The 19,277-nt window shown below is 38.1% G+C and overlaps 1 protein-coding gene across 1 annotated transcript in view; it reads right to left on the bottom strand.

Annotated features, from left to right (window-relative positions):
• Positions 1-1,855: 1,855 nt before the first annotated feature.
• Positions 1,856-19,277, bottom strand: part of LOC139006195 (protein SSX1-like) — a 60,048-nt gene continuing 42,626 nt past the window's right edge. The window contains 3 exon segments of the mRNA XM_070408714.1: positions 1,856-1,975; positions 2,154-2,310; positions 2,312-2,450. Of these exon segments, the coding sequence (XP_070264815.1) occupies positions 1,856-1,975; positions 2,154-2,310; positions 2,312-2,450 (416 nt within the window).

The following is a 19,277-nucleotide window of genomic DNA, read 5'->3' as shown; positions in this document are numbered from 1 at the left end:
TCCTGTCTCTGCACCAGCGCTAAGGACCCCTTGGGGAGCAGGCCTAAGCCAGCAGGCTGACATCCCCCAAGGGGTCATGTACTCTGAGAGGGTGGAGGCCGGGCTGAGGGATGCCCCTCCCCCTCACTGTGCATGAATGTCATGCACCAGGCCTCTAGTTTATGAATAAATGATTAGTTGTAGAACTGAGGACTATAATAGTTATAAATATTTCTTGCTATTCTGATATAAATCTACTTGTAAATACATTAACTAATTATATTTTTCCCTCTCTCATTCCCTTGTTATCTAACATAAGATCTATTACTCTACCTCAGTATTTAAGCTACAAATTATTAAAGGGTCAGTGTGATTCAGCTAAAAAAGAACATTATCCAGTTGGACACATAAACTTTATGTTCTTTTCAAAAGAGAGTTAGTATGCTCTTGGTTGTATAAGTGATACTTGTATAATTTTAGGTGGAAGCACAACTTTGCCATATTTTTTTTTTTTACTGAAAAGTTGAATATATTTAAAAGAGGTATGTAGGTAGGCCAACTTCACAAGGGAAGGGATGGACTTTGGTGGTTTCCTGATATGCAACTATAGCCACGTTAGAATTTACCTACCCTTTGCAGGTCCAGATCATGTGTGGCAACAATGGAAATTTGTGTGAGATTTGGAAGGAAAAAGTAAATAAGAAGCCACTTTTGAGAACTGATTTTGGTATACATTGTTACTGTTCTGTAAACTCAAAAACTGGTGTGAGGTGGTATCCAGTCCCACAGCTCTGCTGGCTCCCAGGATAGTTCCTCTTTCAATTTTTCTATACGATGGACCAGCTGTGTGTTTAGTTTTGTGGTGAATGACGAACGATGCTTGCTTCTTCTGCAGGTCATTCACATGATCAAATGTTAATGTGATAGGAAACAGAGGTAGGTTTTATTTTGTCCTTGTGCATCCCAGTGTGTACTCACTCTCCTCCAAGTTCTATGCAGCTCTCCTTCCTGACTGTGGGCTAGGCTGACCTATCATGACTTCAGGTCCAACACTCAACATAAAGGCAACAATCTTATATAGAGTCATTAACCAAGTTTAATAATAATTTTAGATCTAATCCCTACAACAATTCCCTTTTGGGTTCTCTTTCTCTGATCAAACCCTGATACAGATAGGGACCTTATTTTTTTATGTTTATGTACCTAATAACTAACATTATGTCCAGCATTAATAAAGCTTTAGTAAATCCTGGATGACTGGTGACGAAGGTGGTAGTTGATGTCTCTCATGAAACTAATCCTTTTCAGAGACTTCATTTGCACTGATGCTCTACTTTTTGGAGGGTCAGTGGCTTGTAACTTATTAACTTGCAGTGACTGATGAAGGATGAGTGGATACTCAGGGTTGCAGCATGGAGTATCTGCTGAACAGAAAACAGAGTAGGGGACGTCCCCAGGACACTCTGTTAGTGGGGAAAAGCAGATGAGAGATGCTCATAATGATAGTGTGTGTGTGTGTGTGTGTGTGTGTGTGTGTAAATGCAGATAAAAATATCTGGAATCAAACCCCCAGAATTGCCCTCAGTAGTCCCTTCCGGTCAGAGATTCCTGATGAAATTGTTTCCTGGGGTAAGTGCTTGGATACCCATACACAGACAGAAATACGCATTGGATATATGTGTTGCTCATCAACCAAGCTCTAACATTAACAGAATATTTGGTACATAGTAAGAAGCATCGTGCTTAAGTTTTCACTGTCACAAACTCTTTCCCTTACTTGCTGTACATCTGATGGCCAGGAAATCACAGCCTTGCCCATGTTCACGGAAGGTCACCAGGTTCTACTTCTCCTCATGGGCACTTGTCACATCCAGAGTTAGTCGTTTTCCTTGGGGTCACCAATCTCTTCATAGACAACTGGGTTCTGTTTTCCTCTTGGTCTGTGGGCCCAAATGTGATTCTTCCCTTTCCAGGGTCCTACTGACTCTTTAATCCACTGACCAAAGGTACTTGCTTTCCTCAGTGGGCAGAGCCGTTTAGGAGCCAACTGGTGGCTTCAAGTCATTTTCTTGCCCTGGCTTCCTGGACTCAACCGTATTCACATCCAAGGGGGGAGAAAGGCTCTGGTCCTCTTTAGATTAGGAAGATACCTTCAGCTATTTTCTCTGTTGGACTTTGGAAGCCTCCTGAGGATGTTCATTCTGATTCCTGGGGTTCTGATCTGTAAGTTTTTTCGGACACAACAAGGCTGGGAGGGTGGCCCTGAGACCCAGACCAGTCATGGTGTCATAGTTGTTTTTCATGTATACATAGGTGCTTTTCTCTGTTTCCCCACTCTGTCCACTCCTCCTCAGAGAAGTATTTGCAAATTTCCTGGAAGGCCTTGCATTTCTCTTCTGATTTCTTGGTATCCCACTTGGGGCCCTTTCCAAAAGAGCTGCTTGTGTTCGTGGTGCTGGGAATGGTCTGATCTCGAAGGGACACAGCCTTAGTCCCTCAGCCCCAGGGCCAAAGGTCCTCAGAAGTGAAGCAGTTGTGAAGGCTCAATCCATGCCGAGATAAAAACTTGCAATTCCATTGTCCCAAGACCTTACATGAATCTGAACAGTTCGTGAATTTGATCTGGCTATTGGAGGTCAAGATAAAGAGTGGGAACTGAGGCAGGAGAGGGGCCTATCAGTCCAGGCTCCCAAGACCCGCATGCCTTTTCAAAATGGGTTTGTTCTACTTTTCTTATTCATTTTTAGTCTCTTGGCTAAAATTGTACTTATCCCTAAATTGGCTTGTGATACCCACCCTACCTCTAGATGGAGGAATCTAAAAATAAATCTACCCTTCTGGGGCGAGGAGTGGTCAGGGGAAGGATACACAATATATACTTTATAGAGAAATCAGATGTTCTTCTAGGATTATGTGTTAAGTTTCTTCAAAATCAAAAGATGCGGTATAAATGAAGAAAATAGGCAAAACAAGATAATTCAGAGGTTAAATTAAAAGCAAAATTTTGAAAACTATGAATACCATTTTTATAGTAAAAAACATAATATATATATATTACACATCTGAATTGTGTTCACTCGACTACCAATTTTCAGGGTCTTTCAAACATTTTTTTAGCCCATTAGAAAAATTTTAACCATGTTTCTTTCTTCTTCAAGCCCTTGTTTTACAACTCTATTGTCATATAATAACACCTTATGTACATGCTTTAACAGATCTTATTTTTATTTAGGTATGGTAGTGGTAACAGATCAAGAGACAATAGTCAGAGTTCCCAGGAAGAAAAGTCCATGTGGGGAAGCAGCAGAGTTGGTGGGCTGGATAGTGGCTTGGGGTGTGAGAGCCTGATAATGGAGGTTGTTGGGGGTGTGCACTCTGGATTGGTTGGTTTGCATTTGAAAAGCATTCTCCCAAGGTGACTTATATAGTATCTCTAGGAATTGGCTAACCCTGGCAGGTAACGCCCCACCCCACCAGTGTCAGCAAGTTCCAAGATGTCAAAGCTTCAGAATGCACAAAACAAAAGATAGTTAATACAGTGTTGACAGTATAAGTGGCTAATTAATCAGTTGTCCTTAGCAATGATAGAACAGTTATATTTTCAACTCAAGAATATTACAGTTTAAGAAAGGCTGTTCTATTATTTGTGCGAAAAAAAATATATTGCCAACCTAAATTCAAGCTATAGAAAATTGAAGTACAGAGTAGCACGTAGATCCTTTCATTTTATTCAAAAAGAAGATAGTAATGAACAGTGTGTGTTCAGTATTATTCTCATGTGATTTGAGTTGGGTAATTGTAGATGTGAAATGAGGGTCAGAAAAGGCAGTCTTTTATTTTTAAATGCTTGTGGATTTCACTGTAATTTAAGGTCATGTAAACAGAAAAACTCACTTTTGAAATTGCCACACTATTCATCAAGGAAACATTGTTGGGACCCCATTTTTCAGTTGGAATAGAAGGTAGATAGGTCATTCAAAAGCCCTGTGCAACAGAAGTCGTGGTCTCATTCTCCCTCCTTCCCTAGTTACAACTATGTACCGATTTTTTTATTTTGATCACTTAAAGAATGAATACTTAATTTAAAAAGTGGAAAATCAATAGTGTTAAGATGAAAGAGGATATGTCATGCAAATGTGTTTAAGGTTGGCTTGTTAAACCTAATTGGCCTCTAGCAAGGAATAGTAACTTCCTTAATATTTGAATAGAGAAGTATATTCCATTTTTTATCTAGAGTACTATGAAACAAAAGGGAGAAAATACTGGTATTTGGGAAGCCATTCATTTAGTCATTTACTCATTTACTTCAACAAATATTCATTGGTTGCTTGCTGTGATCCAGGCACTACTCTATTTGCTGGGAATTTAATGCTGAGGATGACAATCAGAGTGCCGGTTGTGATGGGTTTTATAATCTCATGAGAGAGCTTATATTTTAGTAGCCAAATTAGATACCTCATATCACTCAGGACACTTTCAAATACAATTACTGTGAACTGTGATTTAAACTGGCTCTTAAGGATAAGGGAACACATTACTAAACAATGCAAGATTTTGAATAGGCTCCAAGAACAGGATACTCAAGTGTCAGGCTCTGTTTCTGTGGATTCTCTTGACTCTGGCCTCCCCATGTCAGTTTCATCTTTAGATAGGCTTCTCTTATGGCCACACATGGCCTCCAGCAGGCACAGGGACAGCAGGCTTTCTTGTTCATGTCTAACAATTGAAGGAGAAAACTCTATTCTCTAAACATCCAAGAAAAGATCTGTCCTGTTATCTGCTTGTGTCACCCATCTCTAAATGATTAATAGTCATTTTATACAATAATTCTCTAACGTTTGGATTGCTGAAATAATTATAAAAAAAAACAGTCGCACTTTTATGATTGATTCAGTCTAATTTAAGAGATGCCTCCCTGCAGATAGTAGGCATATTGTGAGTTTCCCTGCACAGGGAAGAGGTGGATTCTACCTACGTTTCACCACTGAAAAAATCAGTGTCCCCCAAAAAAGTAAAAACAGGACATAAATTCTGGTTGGTTAACAAATAGTATTTAGTATTTAGTTATAAGGAAAAGTTTTTAAGTTAAGCATTAATTTAAAATATATGGATTGTATGCCTACGTCTGTCCAAGGTGCCATATGGGCCAACCAAAGTATAAAGATAAATGAAGTAAAGTCTAGTAGAGAAGTGTAGGTTTTTTAAATGATAGGAATTGGCATTTGAAAATGATATGGGCACTATTGTGGTTCATCTCAGATTGGGCCACTTTGCACAAATATAAGTGAAGATGTGGAAACGTTTGAATCTTGTTTAAAGAAACCACATCGTTCTTCCATAAGTATTTTCCTGCAGATATTAGTATGGAACTTGGAGTTTCATTTCTTTTTCTTCAGTAATATTTATGGAATATTTCATTAGAAATATGTACTTTAGCCAGTTTGGCTCAGTGGATAGAGTGTAAGCCCGCTGACTGAAGGGTCCTGGGTTCGATTCTGGTTAAGGGCTCGTGCCTTGGTTGAAGGTTCCCCGGCATTAGTTGGGGTGTGTGCAGGTGGCAAGCAATCCATGTGTGTCTCTCACATGGGTGGTTTTCTCTGTCTCTTCCTCTTTCTCCCACTCTCTCTAGCAATCAATGGAAAAATATCCTCAGGTGAGGATTAATAAAACAAAACAACAACAACAAAGAAATATGGACTTTAAAGTCAAATAATACTGGTTCAAAATTTGCTCTATGTACCATTTAAGAATTCTGCCACCTTGATTACTAGTAAGTGATTATTTAGCCTCCACTGAGATAAATGTTTGTAAAATGCCTTCTTGTAGTAAAAACACAACATATCGATTGTTGTATGAATTATCTTATATACTATTGGACTTTTTAAGGGTTTGACATACTGTGATAACATTTCTCACAATACCTTATTCTGAGACAGTTGGATGTTTGAGGATGATTTCATCTCTCCTTTCAAAGCTAAATCACTAATAAGAGATTTTGAAGATACAACTATGTCACAATGTACTGTTCTATTTATATATTTTCTGGTTGCCCACAAATGCATTAGATCATAAGCTTAATTCACTAATGATTCTGCAAGGCCTGGAACACCTTTGGATAAGCTCAGTTTCTGGAAACAGACAGTTCAGTTTGCTTGCCACTGTTTTAAAGGGTTGTCACCACTTTTAAGTGTCACTGGGCTTTCTGATGCTAATGCTATTTGTCCATTGAAATTGTTTTTAGATTTTTTTTTGTTCTCCATTGTTCCTCCTCCTTCTTCTTCTCCTCCTTTTCCTCCTTCTCCTCCCCCTCCTTTGATGATGAGAGTTAAATCTGTTTTGTTAATTATAATTCAATGCCTCAGATTCTCATGACACCCAGGCTTCTGATGTTAATAAATAGCTTTATGTTTCTTAACATTGAGGTTTCTAAGAAAAAAAAACCTTTAAACAAAACATTTTTAAAAGCTTTTATTAAAACTAAGCTGCTAACAATTTAAAGAAAATTTTTTTTTATTGATTTCAGAGAGGGAGGGAGAGGGAGAGATAGAAACATCCATGATAAGAGAGAACCATGGATCGGTTGCCTCCCTGCACACCCCCTTACTGGGGATTGAGCCCGCAACCTGGGCATGTGCCCTGACCAGGAACCAAACCTGTGACCTCCTGGTTCATAGGTCGATGCTCAAGCACTAAGCCACACCGGCCGGGCTGCTAACAATTTTTATAAGATCTTTTTGAGTCTTTCCAGGATCAGGATTCACTAAAAGCATCCCCAGTGTGCCAGCACAGCAGTATCCCCAGCTAATCATAAACATTACATTTATTTTGAAATTTTCCCTTTCAGAATTTATACTTGTTTTGTTTGTTTTAATGAATCATTCTAAATGTCCTTGCTGATGCTTATTTTTAGTGCTTCATGATCTGGAAATCGATATCATGAATACTAAAGCTTATTTTCCCTTTCATATTAAGGTAGTTAAGAGAACATGCTCTAGAAATGTAAACTTTTTCATTATATAATGTGCTTCTGGAAAGCCACTTAGAGAATGATCACAAATTTCTATGCATATAGACAATCTGATATTTTCTGAACTGAGTGGTATTTCACATGCTCTCTCTCTATTCCAGTGGTTCTCAACCTGTGGGTCACGACCCCTTTGGGAGTCCAACGACCCTTTCACAGGGGTCGCCTAAGACCATTGGAAAACACATATATAATTATATATTGTTTTTGTGATTAATCACTATGCTTTAACTATGTTCAATTTGTAACAATGAAATTGGGGGTCACCACAACATGAGGAACTGTATTAAAGGGTCGCGGCATTAGGAAGGTTGAGAACCACTGCTCTATTCCATAGGTATCTGTCATTGGGAATCACAATTATTAGGGACCGGTGTAGGTAGCCCAGATCTATGAATAAAAGAGTTTCTTCCTTCAAAGGAACTCCACCAGTAATTATGGTGATTGTTATTAAAATGTGCCTTGATATCTCATCTGTTTATTCAGACACAGCAAATATTTGTGTTTTTGTTTTTTGTTTTGTTTTTTTCAATGCTAGGCACTGGGAACAAATGATAAGCAAAGATATGTTGTTTTGTATGACCTGGCTTTTCTTTGAAAGATAGTCAACCTAAAAATACAAATATTTTCCTCATTAGCATTATATAAAATAAGATTATTCAAAACTGCATGAACTGGACACAATCACTATTTAATATTTTTGGTAAATTTCTAGTCCCATTTTTCTAAGTACATTTCTTCCATAGCCGAGACGTTTCTGCATGTAAAGCACTTGAAGCAGTGCTTGATATATATTAGGTGCTCAGTAAAGATTAGCTATTGTTATTGTCATACACTATTTTAAATTTTTCTACTTTATTTAATAACAAAAATAGTTTCTCATGATATACAAAATACCTTATAAATGTATTTTAAACTATGAATATCTATTTTGTGACTGTCATAAATTTATTTAACCATTTTTTATTTTTAGAAGTTTAAATAATCTCCATTTTTTTTTTTTTGTAAATAATAACACAATGGCATATTTGTATTATTCAGCTTCCTAACCTAGAATTGTTGTAGCATTTAGCAACCAGGCTGATATGTAGGTTCAGGACATTATGTTCAAATGATAACACTTTTTTTAATGTGAAAATTACTTATTTTAGTAGCTCTATCTTCTGGAATGCAATTTAATGTAGAAATTCCTCAATAAAATATTCTTAGCCGCCAAAAAAAATAATAAGAAGAAAAATATACATGGGCTTCACGTAGAGCTTATGGGATGACTAGAGGCCTCGTACACAAATTTGTGCACCAGTGGGATCCCTCTGCCTGGCCTGTGGGATCAGACCAAAACCAGATTTCCAACATCCCCCCAAGGGTCCCAGATTGCGAGAGGGTGCAGGACAGGCCAACGAACCCCACCGGTGCATGATCGAAGCTTGGGAGAGACACGGGAGGTTGGCTAGCCAGGGAGGGACTGCAGGAGGCCTCCAGGGCATATCCTGTCCATCTCACTTAGTCCTGATCAGCCAGACCCCAGCAGCAAGCTAACCTACTGGTAGGAGTGTCTGCCCCCTAATGGTCAGTGCATGTCATAGCAAGCAGTTGAGCAGCCTTAGCATATCATTAGCATATTATGCTTTGATTGGTTGAATAGCCGACTGGTTGATTGGACACTTAGCATATTAGGCTCTTATTATATAGGATAGTGGTGGGGGTCAAATATAAAGCAACATGTTTCAATGAGTTTTATAGTGGAGAAATTGACCTGGTTCACTTACTTGAAAAAGTGATTGAGCTAATAGAGGGATAGGGCTTAGTTTAAGAGGGAAGGAAAGAGCCTTCCAGGAAGGAGAAGTCATTTATATAAAAGACCTGAGATGCAAGAGAAAATGAGGGGTTGAAGACAGCTGTGGGGTGGAGGAGAGAGTATGAACCTGAGGAGCATGGCAGAGATGAAACGGTAGAGCTACATCACCATAGCCTTCATTTTCGTGTTAAGACATTTAGTATCTTTTGTAAGGAGAAAGACAGACCACAAAGTTGCATAAAAGGAGGCGACATAACCAGATTCACATTTTGAAGGCATCACTCTGGTTGGGTTTCTGAACCATAGATACTTATCTAAATCTAAATGCTATGTTTTTCATATATTTTTATACATTTCATTTTTTCCATTGTTTCGCCTTCTCCCCAAACATATAAATGGAACTGATTTCTTCTGGGATTTTTTAAAAAGCAAATTGAACTGATTTGCCATTTGGTCAAAGCCTCTACTTTGAAAATGAGAAGGTCATGTATTTTAGTCTTGAGATGATGAAGCTTGACTCAGTCACAAAGAACCACATGTACTTTTCTAGGGAAAAAACTGGCTCTGCATGATGTTGCTTTGACATTTGATTAACTGCCATTTTTTCCTCTTTTGGCTGCTAGTGATATTTGAAACATTTTACAGATTTGCTCTTTGTAATAACATCCTGTCCATCAGCTTGTTTCAATGCTGAGATTTGTGTGAGCAAGTCCTACTGAAATCAATGGCAACTCTGGGAACCAATCCAAGAACAGACTTGGCTCAGAGTCTTCAGTGGTCTGTAGAGTTTACTTCATTTACTCTTTCAGTTTTATAGCATTAAACCATTCTTAGAATTTATTTACTGACAATTACAATATGCATAAACTTCAATGAAAAAGTATTTTGTTATGTTTTATGTCCTCCTTATATAAGATGTTAAATTCTTTCCCCCTGTTTATAAATATTTACTCATGTGTATAATATATATAGATGTATACCTATATTTATATCTATATATCTATATCTATATCTATATCTATATCTATATCTATATCTATATCTATATCTCCCACATTCAAAGGCTGTTAAATCGCGTTGTTTACCTATATCTTCAGAAAAAAATCACTTCTACTATCGTGATAAACAACCTGCTTCCCTATATATAATGGTCTGGCCCTCTAGCAACTTCAGTGCAAAATTATAGCTAATTTGCCTACAAACGTCAGGTGGTCACAATAATCTGGCCACTCAGTGTATATAGGGTGCCCAAGAAATGTTTACATACTTTGAATAATTATTAATTACTAGTGGTCTGGTGCATGAAATTTGTGCACAGAGGGGGGGGGGTCCCTCAGCCCAGCCTGCACCCTCTCCAATTGGAGACCCCTTGGGAGATGTCCCTGTGGGATTGGGCCTAAACTGGCAGTCAGACATCCCTCTCGCAATCTGGGACAACTGGCTCCTAAACGCTCACCTGCCTGCCTACCTGCTCATCCCTAATTGCCCTCCCTTGCAGGCCTGATCTCACCCCCAACTGCCCTCCCCTGCCGGCCTGATATTGCACCCAATGGCCTCTCCTGCCGGCCTGATCTTGCTCCCAACTGCCCTCCCCTGCTGGCCTGATCACCCCTAACTGCCTCTGCCTCAGCCCCCACCACCCTGGTTTTGTCTGGAAGGAAGTTGGACATCCGGAAGATGGGTAGTCGACCTGGTCTAATTAGCATGTTACCCTTTTATTAGTATAGATAATAGGATAAATCTAAAAAGAAAGAATATCAATTGAGCTAGCAGCTGTAAAGGGTGTATACAATTTTGGGAGTGTGTGTGTGTGTGTGTGTGTGTGTGTAAAATAGTGTATGCAAAATCATTGTACAAAATTTTACTGCACACCTATATACTAACAATGACATTTCAGATAAAGAACTGAAAAAATTATTTTGCAATTGCCTAGGAATAAAATGTCTAGACATAAACTTAACAATGAATATGAATGACCTATAAACTAAAAACTACAAAGCATTATTAAAAGAGATTGAAAAAGACACAAAGAAATAGAAAGATATTTCTTGTTCATGGATTGGAAGAATCAACATAGTTAAAATGGCCATATTACCCAAAGCAACATGTAGATTTAATGCAATCCCCATCAAAATTCTAATGACATTTTTTAAAGAAATAAAACAAATCATCAGATTTGTATGGAACCAAAAAAGACTTCAAATAGCCAAAGCAATCCTGAGAAAGAACAAAACTGGAGGTATCACACTTCCTGACTTCAAATTATATTACCAAGTGATGATGATCAAACCAGCATGACATTTATAGAAAAAGACAAACAGACCAATGGAATAGAATTGATAGCCCAGAAGTAAACTCACATGTATATGTCCAAATAATTTTCAAAAAAGGAGCCAAAAAAAAATACAATGGAGAAAAGAAAAACTTTTCAGTAAATGGTGCTGGGAAAATTAGAAAGCCACATGTAAAAGAATTAAACTAGACAGCTGTTTGACCCTACATACAAATATTAACTCAAAATGGATCAAAGACCTGAATAGAAGATCTGAAATAATAAAAATACATAGGAGAAAACATAGGAACTAAGCTTATGGACCTTGGTCTTATAGAAGATTTTATAAATTTGACCCAAAGGCAAGGAAAGTGAAGACAAAGATAAATGAATGGGACTATAGCAAACTAAAAAACTTATGTACATCAAAAGAAACCAACAACAAAACAAAACAGCAATCAACTTAATGGAGGAGATATTTGTAAACAACAGCTCTGACTCACATATAAAAATATACATAAGGAACTCATACATCTCAAAAATATATGAAGAACACATATAACTCAACACCAGCAAACAATCCTACTAGAAAATGGGCAGAGGACCTGAGCAGACATTTCTCCCAAAAGACAAACAAATAGTCAGCAGATCTATGAAAAGATACTCAGCTTTACTAGCCATTAGGGAAATGAAAATTAAACTACAATGAGATACCACATCGCACCTGTTAGAATGGCTAGTAATAACTAGTGTTGGAGATGTTGATAAAATGGTACACTCATCCACTGCTGCTGGGAATATAAACTGGTCCAGCTACTATCTAAAACAATACGGAGGTTCCTCAAAAAGTTAAGAATGAAGTTACCGTATGACCCAGCAATCCCTCTCCTGGGTATATACCAGAAAAATTTGAAAACATTTATTCACAAAGATATATGCACCCCTATGTTCACTGCAGCATTATTCACAGTGGCCAAGACATGGAAAAAGCCAAGGTGTCCTTGATAGATGATTGGATAAAGAATATGTGGTACATATATACAATGGAATACTATTCAGCCATAAGAAAGATGAAATACTACCATTTGTGACAACATGGATAGACCTTGAGAATATCATGCTAAGTAAAATAAGTCAGATGTGAAAAGTTTAGAACCATATGATTTAATTCATATGTGGGATATAAAACTAAAAGCAACAAATGAACAAATAAGAAAAACAAAAAACTCTTAGACACAGAAAACAGTATGCTGGTTACCAGAGGGAAGGGGGTGGGGAGGTAGTAAAGAGTAAAGGGGGCCAAATATATGGTGACAGGGTATGATCTGACTTTGGGTGGTGGGCACACAATGTATTATGAAGATTGTGTATCATAGAAATTTACACTTGAAACCTATATAATCTTATTAACCAGCTACATCATTAAATTTAATAGAAAGAAAATTTGAAAAAATAAAATATAATGTGAAAGAGAAAAAATATGGTCAGATAATTGGATGGCCTTAAATACTAAGCAAAGGTAAATTAATTTGATAGAATAAGCAATATATTCATCCCACTGTAATAGAGTTCTAGAAAGATAGCACTCTAGAATGCATATAGAATGATTACTAAGTAAATGGATTTTAATTACATCATATCTAGGACATGTAGACATGTATTAAAAAATTTCCTGTTCCCTTAATATCTGGGTACAAAATGTGTTACATAAAATAATTATTAGTCACTGCTTACTGATTGCTTATAGAATTTTAGACACTATTTGAAAGGCTGTTAATGTATTACATTGTTGATTTCTTTTTTTAATCCTCACCCGAGGACATATTTTTTTAAATTGACTTTAGAGAGAGGGAAAGGGAGAGAAAGAAAAACATCCATTGTTTGCCTTGCATATACGTATGTCCTGACTAAGGATAGAACCTGCAACCTAAGTATGTGCCCTCATCAGGAGTTGAATCTGTGACCCTTTTATGCAAGGGATGACAGCTCCAACCAAATAAACCACACCAGCCAGGGCATGTTTTGATTTCTTAAAAATCCTTTCTATAAGTAAGAAAATGCCTCTATATCTCCCATTTTTGTTTTTGTTTTTCCCCTGTTTATACGCCAATGAAGATATATGAGAGATCTGTTAAGTGATCCATACTTTCCAAAATACAAAAAAAATCCAAATATTCAATTTTAATATTTTCTCCCCATAATTTGAGATTTGTTAAAAGGTCATCTTTATAGTAAAGAGAACTTTATTTTACCTGTGTTTTTTATTCAAATATATTAGGTATGATATGACAGAGAACAAACTACCTATCATTTTGAAAAATCTCAATAATTTTGAATAATTGCTCCTCCCTTATTTTCTCCCTTTGGTAAGAAAAAAATATATAACTCATCTTAAAGTTGATTAAAGTCTTTAAACTTCTTACCATAAGATAACCAGGAAAATTCTGTTATGTTACAAAGATGTTACTCACTGTCTCATTGCAACATATTTTAAGATTCTAATATATTTCAAGGTCTTCTTTATGTAAGTTTAGGTACATCAAAAATATTCTGTACCATCATATTATTCAATTGCCTTCAAAGTCTTTGCTACAATAAGTGCCTGTGAATGATGTGTTAAGTGAATAGCCCTGACATTTTACCCCTGAATCTTTAAAAATATTCCAATCACAGCAACAACTTTGATGGTTACATGAGAAAATATCTTCTGCGGTAGATAGTCCTTACAGTAATTCTCACAAAGTGTGTTTTTTTGTTGTTGTTTGTTTGTTTTGTATTTCACTATTGAAATAAAAATATTTGTACTTTTCAACTGTTTTAGTTATATAAATATTTCTTTAAATATTCAGCATTTCCTTTTGTTTTCTACAAATATATACTAAGCAATGCATGTGGTTCAATGGTAGCCACATTGTAAATTACAGATTTTTTTTTAAACAACGGAGAAACAGTATTTCTTTAATAACAGTAGCTTTTTTGGTTTTGTTTTCTATTAAGAAACCTTAAAAGATTTTTCCAGTTACCATTAAATATAGTGAAATTTATTTATTTATTTATTTATTTATTTATTTATTTTCTTTATTGATTAAAGTATTACATATGTGTCCTTATCTCCCCATTACTCCCACCCCCCACTCATGCCCTCACCCCCCTGGGGTCTATGTCCATTGGTTATGCTTATATGCATGCATACAAGTCCTTTGATTGAACTCTTCCCCTTATCCCCACCCTCCCCTACCTTACCTCTGAAGTTTGATGGTCTGATGGATGCTTCTCTGTCTCTGGATCTGTTTTTGCTCATCAGTTTCTGTTGTTCATTATATTCCACAAATGAGTGAGATCATGTGATATTTACCTTTCTCTGACTGTCTTATTTCACTTAGCATAATGCTCTCCAGTTCCATTCATGCTGTTGCAAATGGTAAGAATTCTTTCTTTTTTACCACAACGTAGTATTCCATTGTGTAGATGTACTACAGTTTTTTAATCCATTCATCTGCTGATGGGCACTTAGGCTGTTTCCAGATCTTAGCTATGGTAAATTGTGCTGCTATGAACATAGGGGTGCATATGTCCTTTCTGATTGGTGTTTCTAGTTTCTTGGGATAAATTCCCAGAAGTGGGATCACTGGGTCAAATGGAAGTTCCATTTTTAGTTTTTTGAGGAAACTCCATACTCTTCTCCATAGTGGCTGCACCAGTCTACATTCCCACCAGCAATGCACAGGGTTCCTTTTTCTCCACATCCTTGCTAGCACTTGTCATTTGTTGATTTGTTAATGATAGCCATTCTGACAGGTGTGAGATAGTACATCATTTTGAATTGCATCTCTCAGATGATCAGTGACTTTTAGCATGTTTTCATCTGTCTCTTGGCCTTCCTCCTGTCTTCTTTCAAAAAGTATCTATTTAGGTTGGTTGCCCATTTTTGATTGGGTTGTTTATCTTCCTTTTGTTAAGTTGTATGAGTTCCTTATAAATGTTGGAGATTAAACCCTTATTGGTGATAACATTGGCAAATATGTTTTCCCATGCAGTGGGCTTTCTTGTTGTTTTGTTGATGGTTCCCTTTGCTGCGCAAAAGCTTTTTATTTTGATGTCGTCTCATTTATTTATTTTCTCTTTAGTTTCCATTGCCCTAGGAGCTGTATCAGTGAAGAAATTGCTTTGGCATATGTCAATATCCCTCATGAACATAGATGCCAAAATCCTCAACAAAATTCTAGCAAATCAAATCCAGCAGTACACCAGAAAGATCATACACCATGACCAAGTAGGATTTATCCCAGGGATGCAAGGATGGTACAATATCTGCAAATCAATAAACATGACACATCACATAAATGAATTGAGAGGTAAAAATCACATAGTCATATCAATTGATGCAGAAAACACATTAGACAAAATCCAACACCCTTTCTTGATAAAAACCCTCAGCAAAATGGGAATAGAGGGATCATAGCTCAACATAATAAAACCCTTATATGACAAACCTACAGCCAACATCATACTCAATGGACAAAAACTAAAACCATTTCACCTAAGAACAAGAACAAGACAGGGATGTCCACTCTCACCACTCCTTTTCCACATAGTTCTGGAAGTGCTAGCCATTGCAATTAGACAAGAAGAAGAAATGGAAGGCATCCAAATTGGAAAAGAAGATGTAAAACTGTCATTATTCGCAGATGACATGATACTGTACATAGAAAACTGTAAAGACTCCATCAAAAATTATTAGACTTACTAAATGAATTCAGCAATGTAGCAGGAGACAAAATTAATGCCAAGAAATCTATGGCATTTCTATACACCAATAGTGAACTTACAGAAAGAGAGACTAAAAGAGCAATCCCATTTACCATTGCACCAAAAAAATTAAGAGTCCTAGGAATAAACTTAACTAAGGAGGTAAAAGACCTGTACTCATAAACTATGGGACACTTTAAAAAGAGATATAGAAAGACATAAACAGATGGAAGAACATACCATGTTCATGGACTGGTAGAATCAACATCATTAAAATGTCCACACTACCCAAAGCAATCTATAGGCTCAATGCAATCCCCAATAAAATACCAATGGCATATTTTACAGACCTAGAACAAACTTTCCAAAAATTCATCTGCAATAAAAAAAGACCTTGAATAGCTGCAGCAATCCTGAGAAAGAACAAAGTAGGATGGATCTCAGTACCAGATATCAAGCTGTATTACAAAGCCACTGTTCTCAAAACTGCCTGGTACTGGCACAAGAACAGATATATAGATCAATTAGATAGAATAGAAAACCCAGAAATCAACTCAAACCATTATGCTCAATTAATATTTGACAAAGGAGGCAAGAACATACCATGGAGTCAAGACAGTCTCTTCAATAAATAGTGTTGGGAAAATTGGACAGATATATGCACAAACATGAAACTAGACCACCAACTTACACCATACACAAAAATAAACTCAAAATGGATAAAAAACTTAAACATAAGATGGGGAAATCATAAAAATATTAGAGTAATCCACAGGCAGCAAAATATCAGACATATAGTGAAATTTATTGAAGTTTATTATAATTATTGCATAATTTTCAATATTTTTTCAATATTTATGAATAGCTTCAAATTTTGTATATTTACTGTTCAAATGATTAGAGCATAATGCTTTCATTTTCTAGTATTTCAGCATATTCTATTTGTGAACTCATAGGTATTTATAAATCTATATTTACTAGAAACTTCTTGAAATTTTTTGAACTATTATGACAGTTTTTTTCACCATTGATTAGATCATCTTTTTTAAAAAAAATTTGATAATCTGGCTGCTGAAGAACATGTACTAATAATGGGCAGAGCAAGTCATTTATTCATCGTTCATTGTTTTTGCATAGGAAGTGTCATATTCAACTTGCATTTTCCTTGTCCAGTATTTAAAAAACTCCTGGTCCATTTGCTGATAATATTTAGTTCAAATAGCATTATATAATTCATAATCTTATTTACCAGGTATATGTAAACTATGACTTATGAGAGAGGGTACTAATGTCAACCATTCTGCCGTATAGAATTCCCATAATTCCTAAAATTCCCCCTGGCCATATGTGCAATGGAACTACCTGTCCTTTAACCAAGGTGGGCATTGAGTATCAATTCACACACTAGAAAATAGTAAAGCCTAATATCATTATTATTATTATTTTTAAATATATTTTATTGATTTTTTACAGAAAGGAAGGGAGAGGGATAGAGAGTTAGAAACATTGATGAGGAAGAAACATCAATCAGCTGCCTCCTGCACATCCCCTACTGAGTATATGCCCACAACCAAGGTACATGCCCTTGACTGGAATTGAACCTGGGACCCTTAAGTCCGCAGGCCGACCCTCTATCCACTGAGCCAAACCAGTCAGGACCATTATTATTTTTAAACTAGAGGCCCGGTGCACAAAAATTTGTGCACTCTGGGGGCGGGGGTCCCTCAGCCCGACCTGTGCCCTCTCGCAGTCTGGGACCCCTCGGGAGATAATGACCTGCTGGCTTAGGCTGCTTCCGGGTGGTAGAGGGCAGGCCCAATCCTTAGGTGCAACCCCTGGTTGGGCTCAGAGGAGGGCTGATTGGGGAGTTGGGGCGCCGCCCCCCGTCATGCGCAGAGCAGGGCGGATCAGGAGGTTGTGATGCCACCCCAGTCATGCTCAGGATAGGGCCGATTGGGGGGTTGGGGCGCCGCCTCCTGTCACACTCAAGGCAGGGTCAATGGGGAGGTTGCGGCGCCACGCCCTGTCATGCACAGAGCAAGGCCGATCAGGGGGTTGAGGAGCTCCCCCCTGTCACTCACAGAGTAGGGCCGATAGGGGAGTTGGGGCACCGCCCTGTCACACACAGAGCAGGGCGGATCAGGGGGTTGGGGCACTGCTACTCTCACACTCAGGGCAGGGCTGATGGGGAGGTTATGGCTCTACCCCGTCACACACAGATCAGGGCCCATGGGGGGAGGTTTGGGGCGCCGCACCCTGTCACACACAGAGCAGGGCCGATCAGGGGTTTGGGGCGCCGCACCCTGTCACACACAGAGCCATAGGGCGATCAGGGGGTTGGGGAGCTCCCCCTTATCAGACACAGAGCAGGGCTGATCAGGGTGTTGGGGCGCCTTCCCCTGTCATGAACAGAGCAGGGCGTATAGGGAGGTTGTGGCCCCGCCCCCTGTCACACACAGAGCCGCAGGGCGATCAGGGGGTTTGGTCACTGCTGCCTGTCACGCTGATCCCGGTGTTTGGAGGCATATTACCCTTTTACTATATAGGATAGAGGCCTTCTGCATGGGTGGGGGCCAGCTGGTTTGGCCTGAAGGCTGTCCTGGATCAGGGTGGGGGTCCCCATTGGGGTGCCTGGCCAGCCTGGGTGAGGGGCTGAGGGCCATTTTCAGGCTGGCGGGTGACTGAAGCTCCCAACCTGTCCTTTTTTTCTCTTTTTTTTATTCTGGGCCAGCTTTAGCTCTGAGGCTTGGCTCCAGCTCTGAGGCCTCGGCTGCTGAAAGCAGGTTTCTGGTTTGTTTGGGTTCTATAATTGTAACACTGTTGCGGTCCTGCTCACTCCAGCTCTGAGATCCCGGCTGGCTGAAAGCAGGGATTTGCGTTTGTTCTATAATTGAAACAATGTTGCGGTCCTGCTGGCTGAAACCCAGCTGGCTGAAAGCAGGTTTCTGGGGTTTTGTTTAGCTTCTATATTTGTAACAATGTTTCTTAAACTGCAAGCTCAGAGGCTGGCAAGGCAGGCGAGGAACGTTGGCTTCCTCTGTCACTGAAGCAAGCAAGCCTCATGTTCGCTTCAAGCTGCCTGGCTGCCGGCTGCCATCTTGGTTGACAGTTAATTTGCATATCGCCCTGATTAGCCAATGGGAAGGGTAGCGGTGGTATGGCTAATTACCATGTTTCTCTATTATTAGATAGGATAAAAGAAAACAAAATTCAAAGTGTTAATTTAGCATACTCTCCTTTTTTTACAATGATTTTTTTTTGTCTCTTGAATGTTATAGTCCATTTTTAAAGTATCAGATTTGCTTAATGAGAACTGTGAATAGAAGTTGAAAGAGATTATGAGTGTAGGGAAATTAGAATGATAGTCCCAATGAGATATGATGAGTACATGGAGATCATGACAGGTTCCATGATCAATGTGGATCACTAAAGACAATTTTCTTAGTTCAATTTTA

Source organism: Myotis yumanensis, unplaced genomic scaffold (genome assembly GCF_028538775.1).
Source record: "Myotis yumanensis isolate MYYU_CA2020_CCGP unplaced genomic scaffold, mMyoYum1.0.hap1 SCAF_3, whole genome shotgun sequence".
NCBI classification, from domain to species: Eukaryota; Metazoa; Chordata; class Mammalia; order Chiroptera; family Vespertilionidae; genus Myotis; species Myotis yumanensis.
The sequence above is the reverse complement of the archived record's forward strand: the minus strand, read 5'-3'. Positions and strand labels throughout refer to the sequence as shown.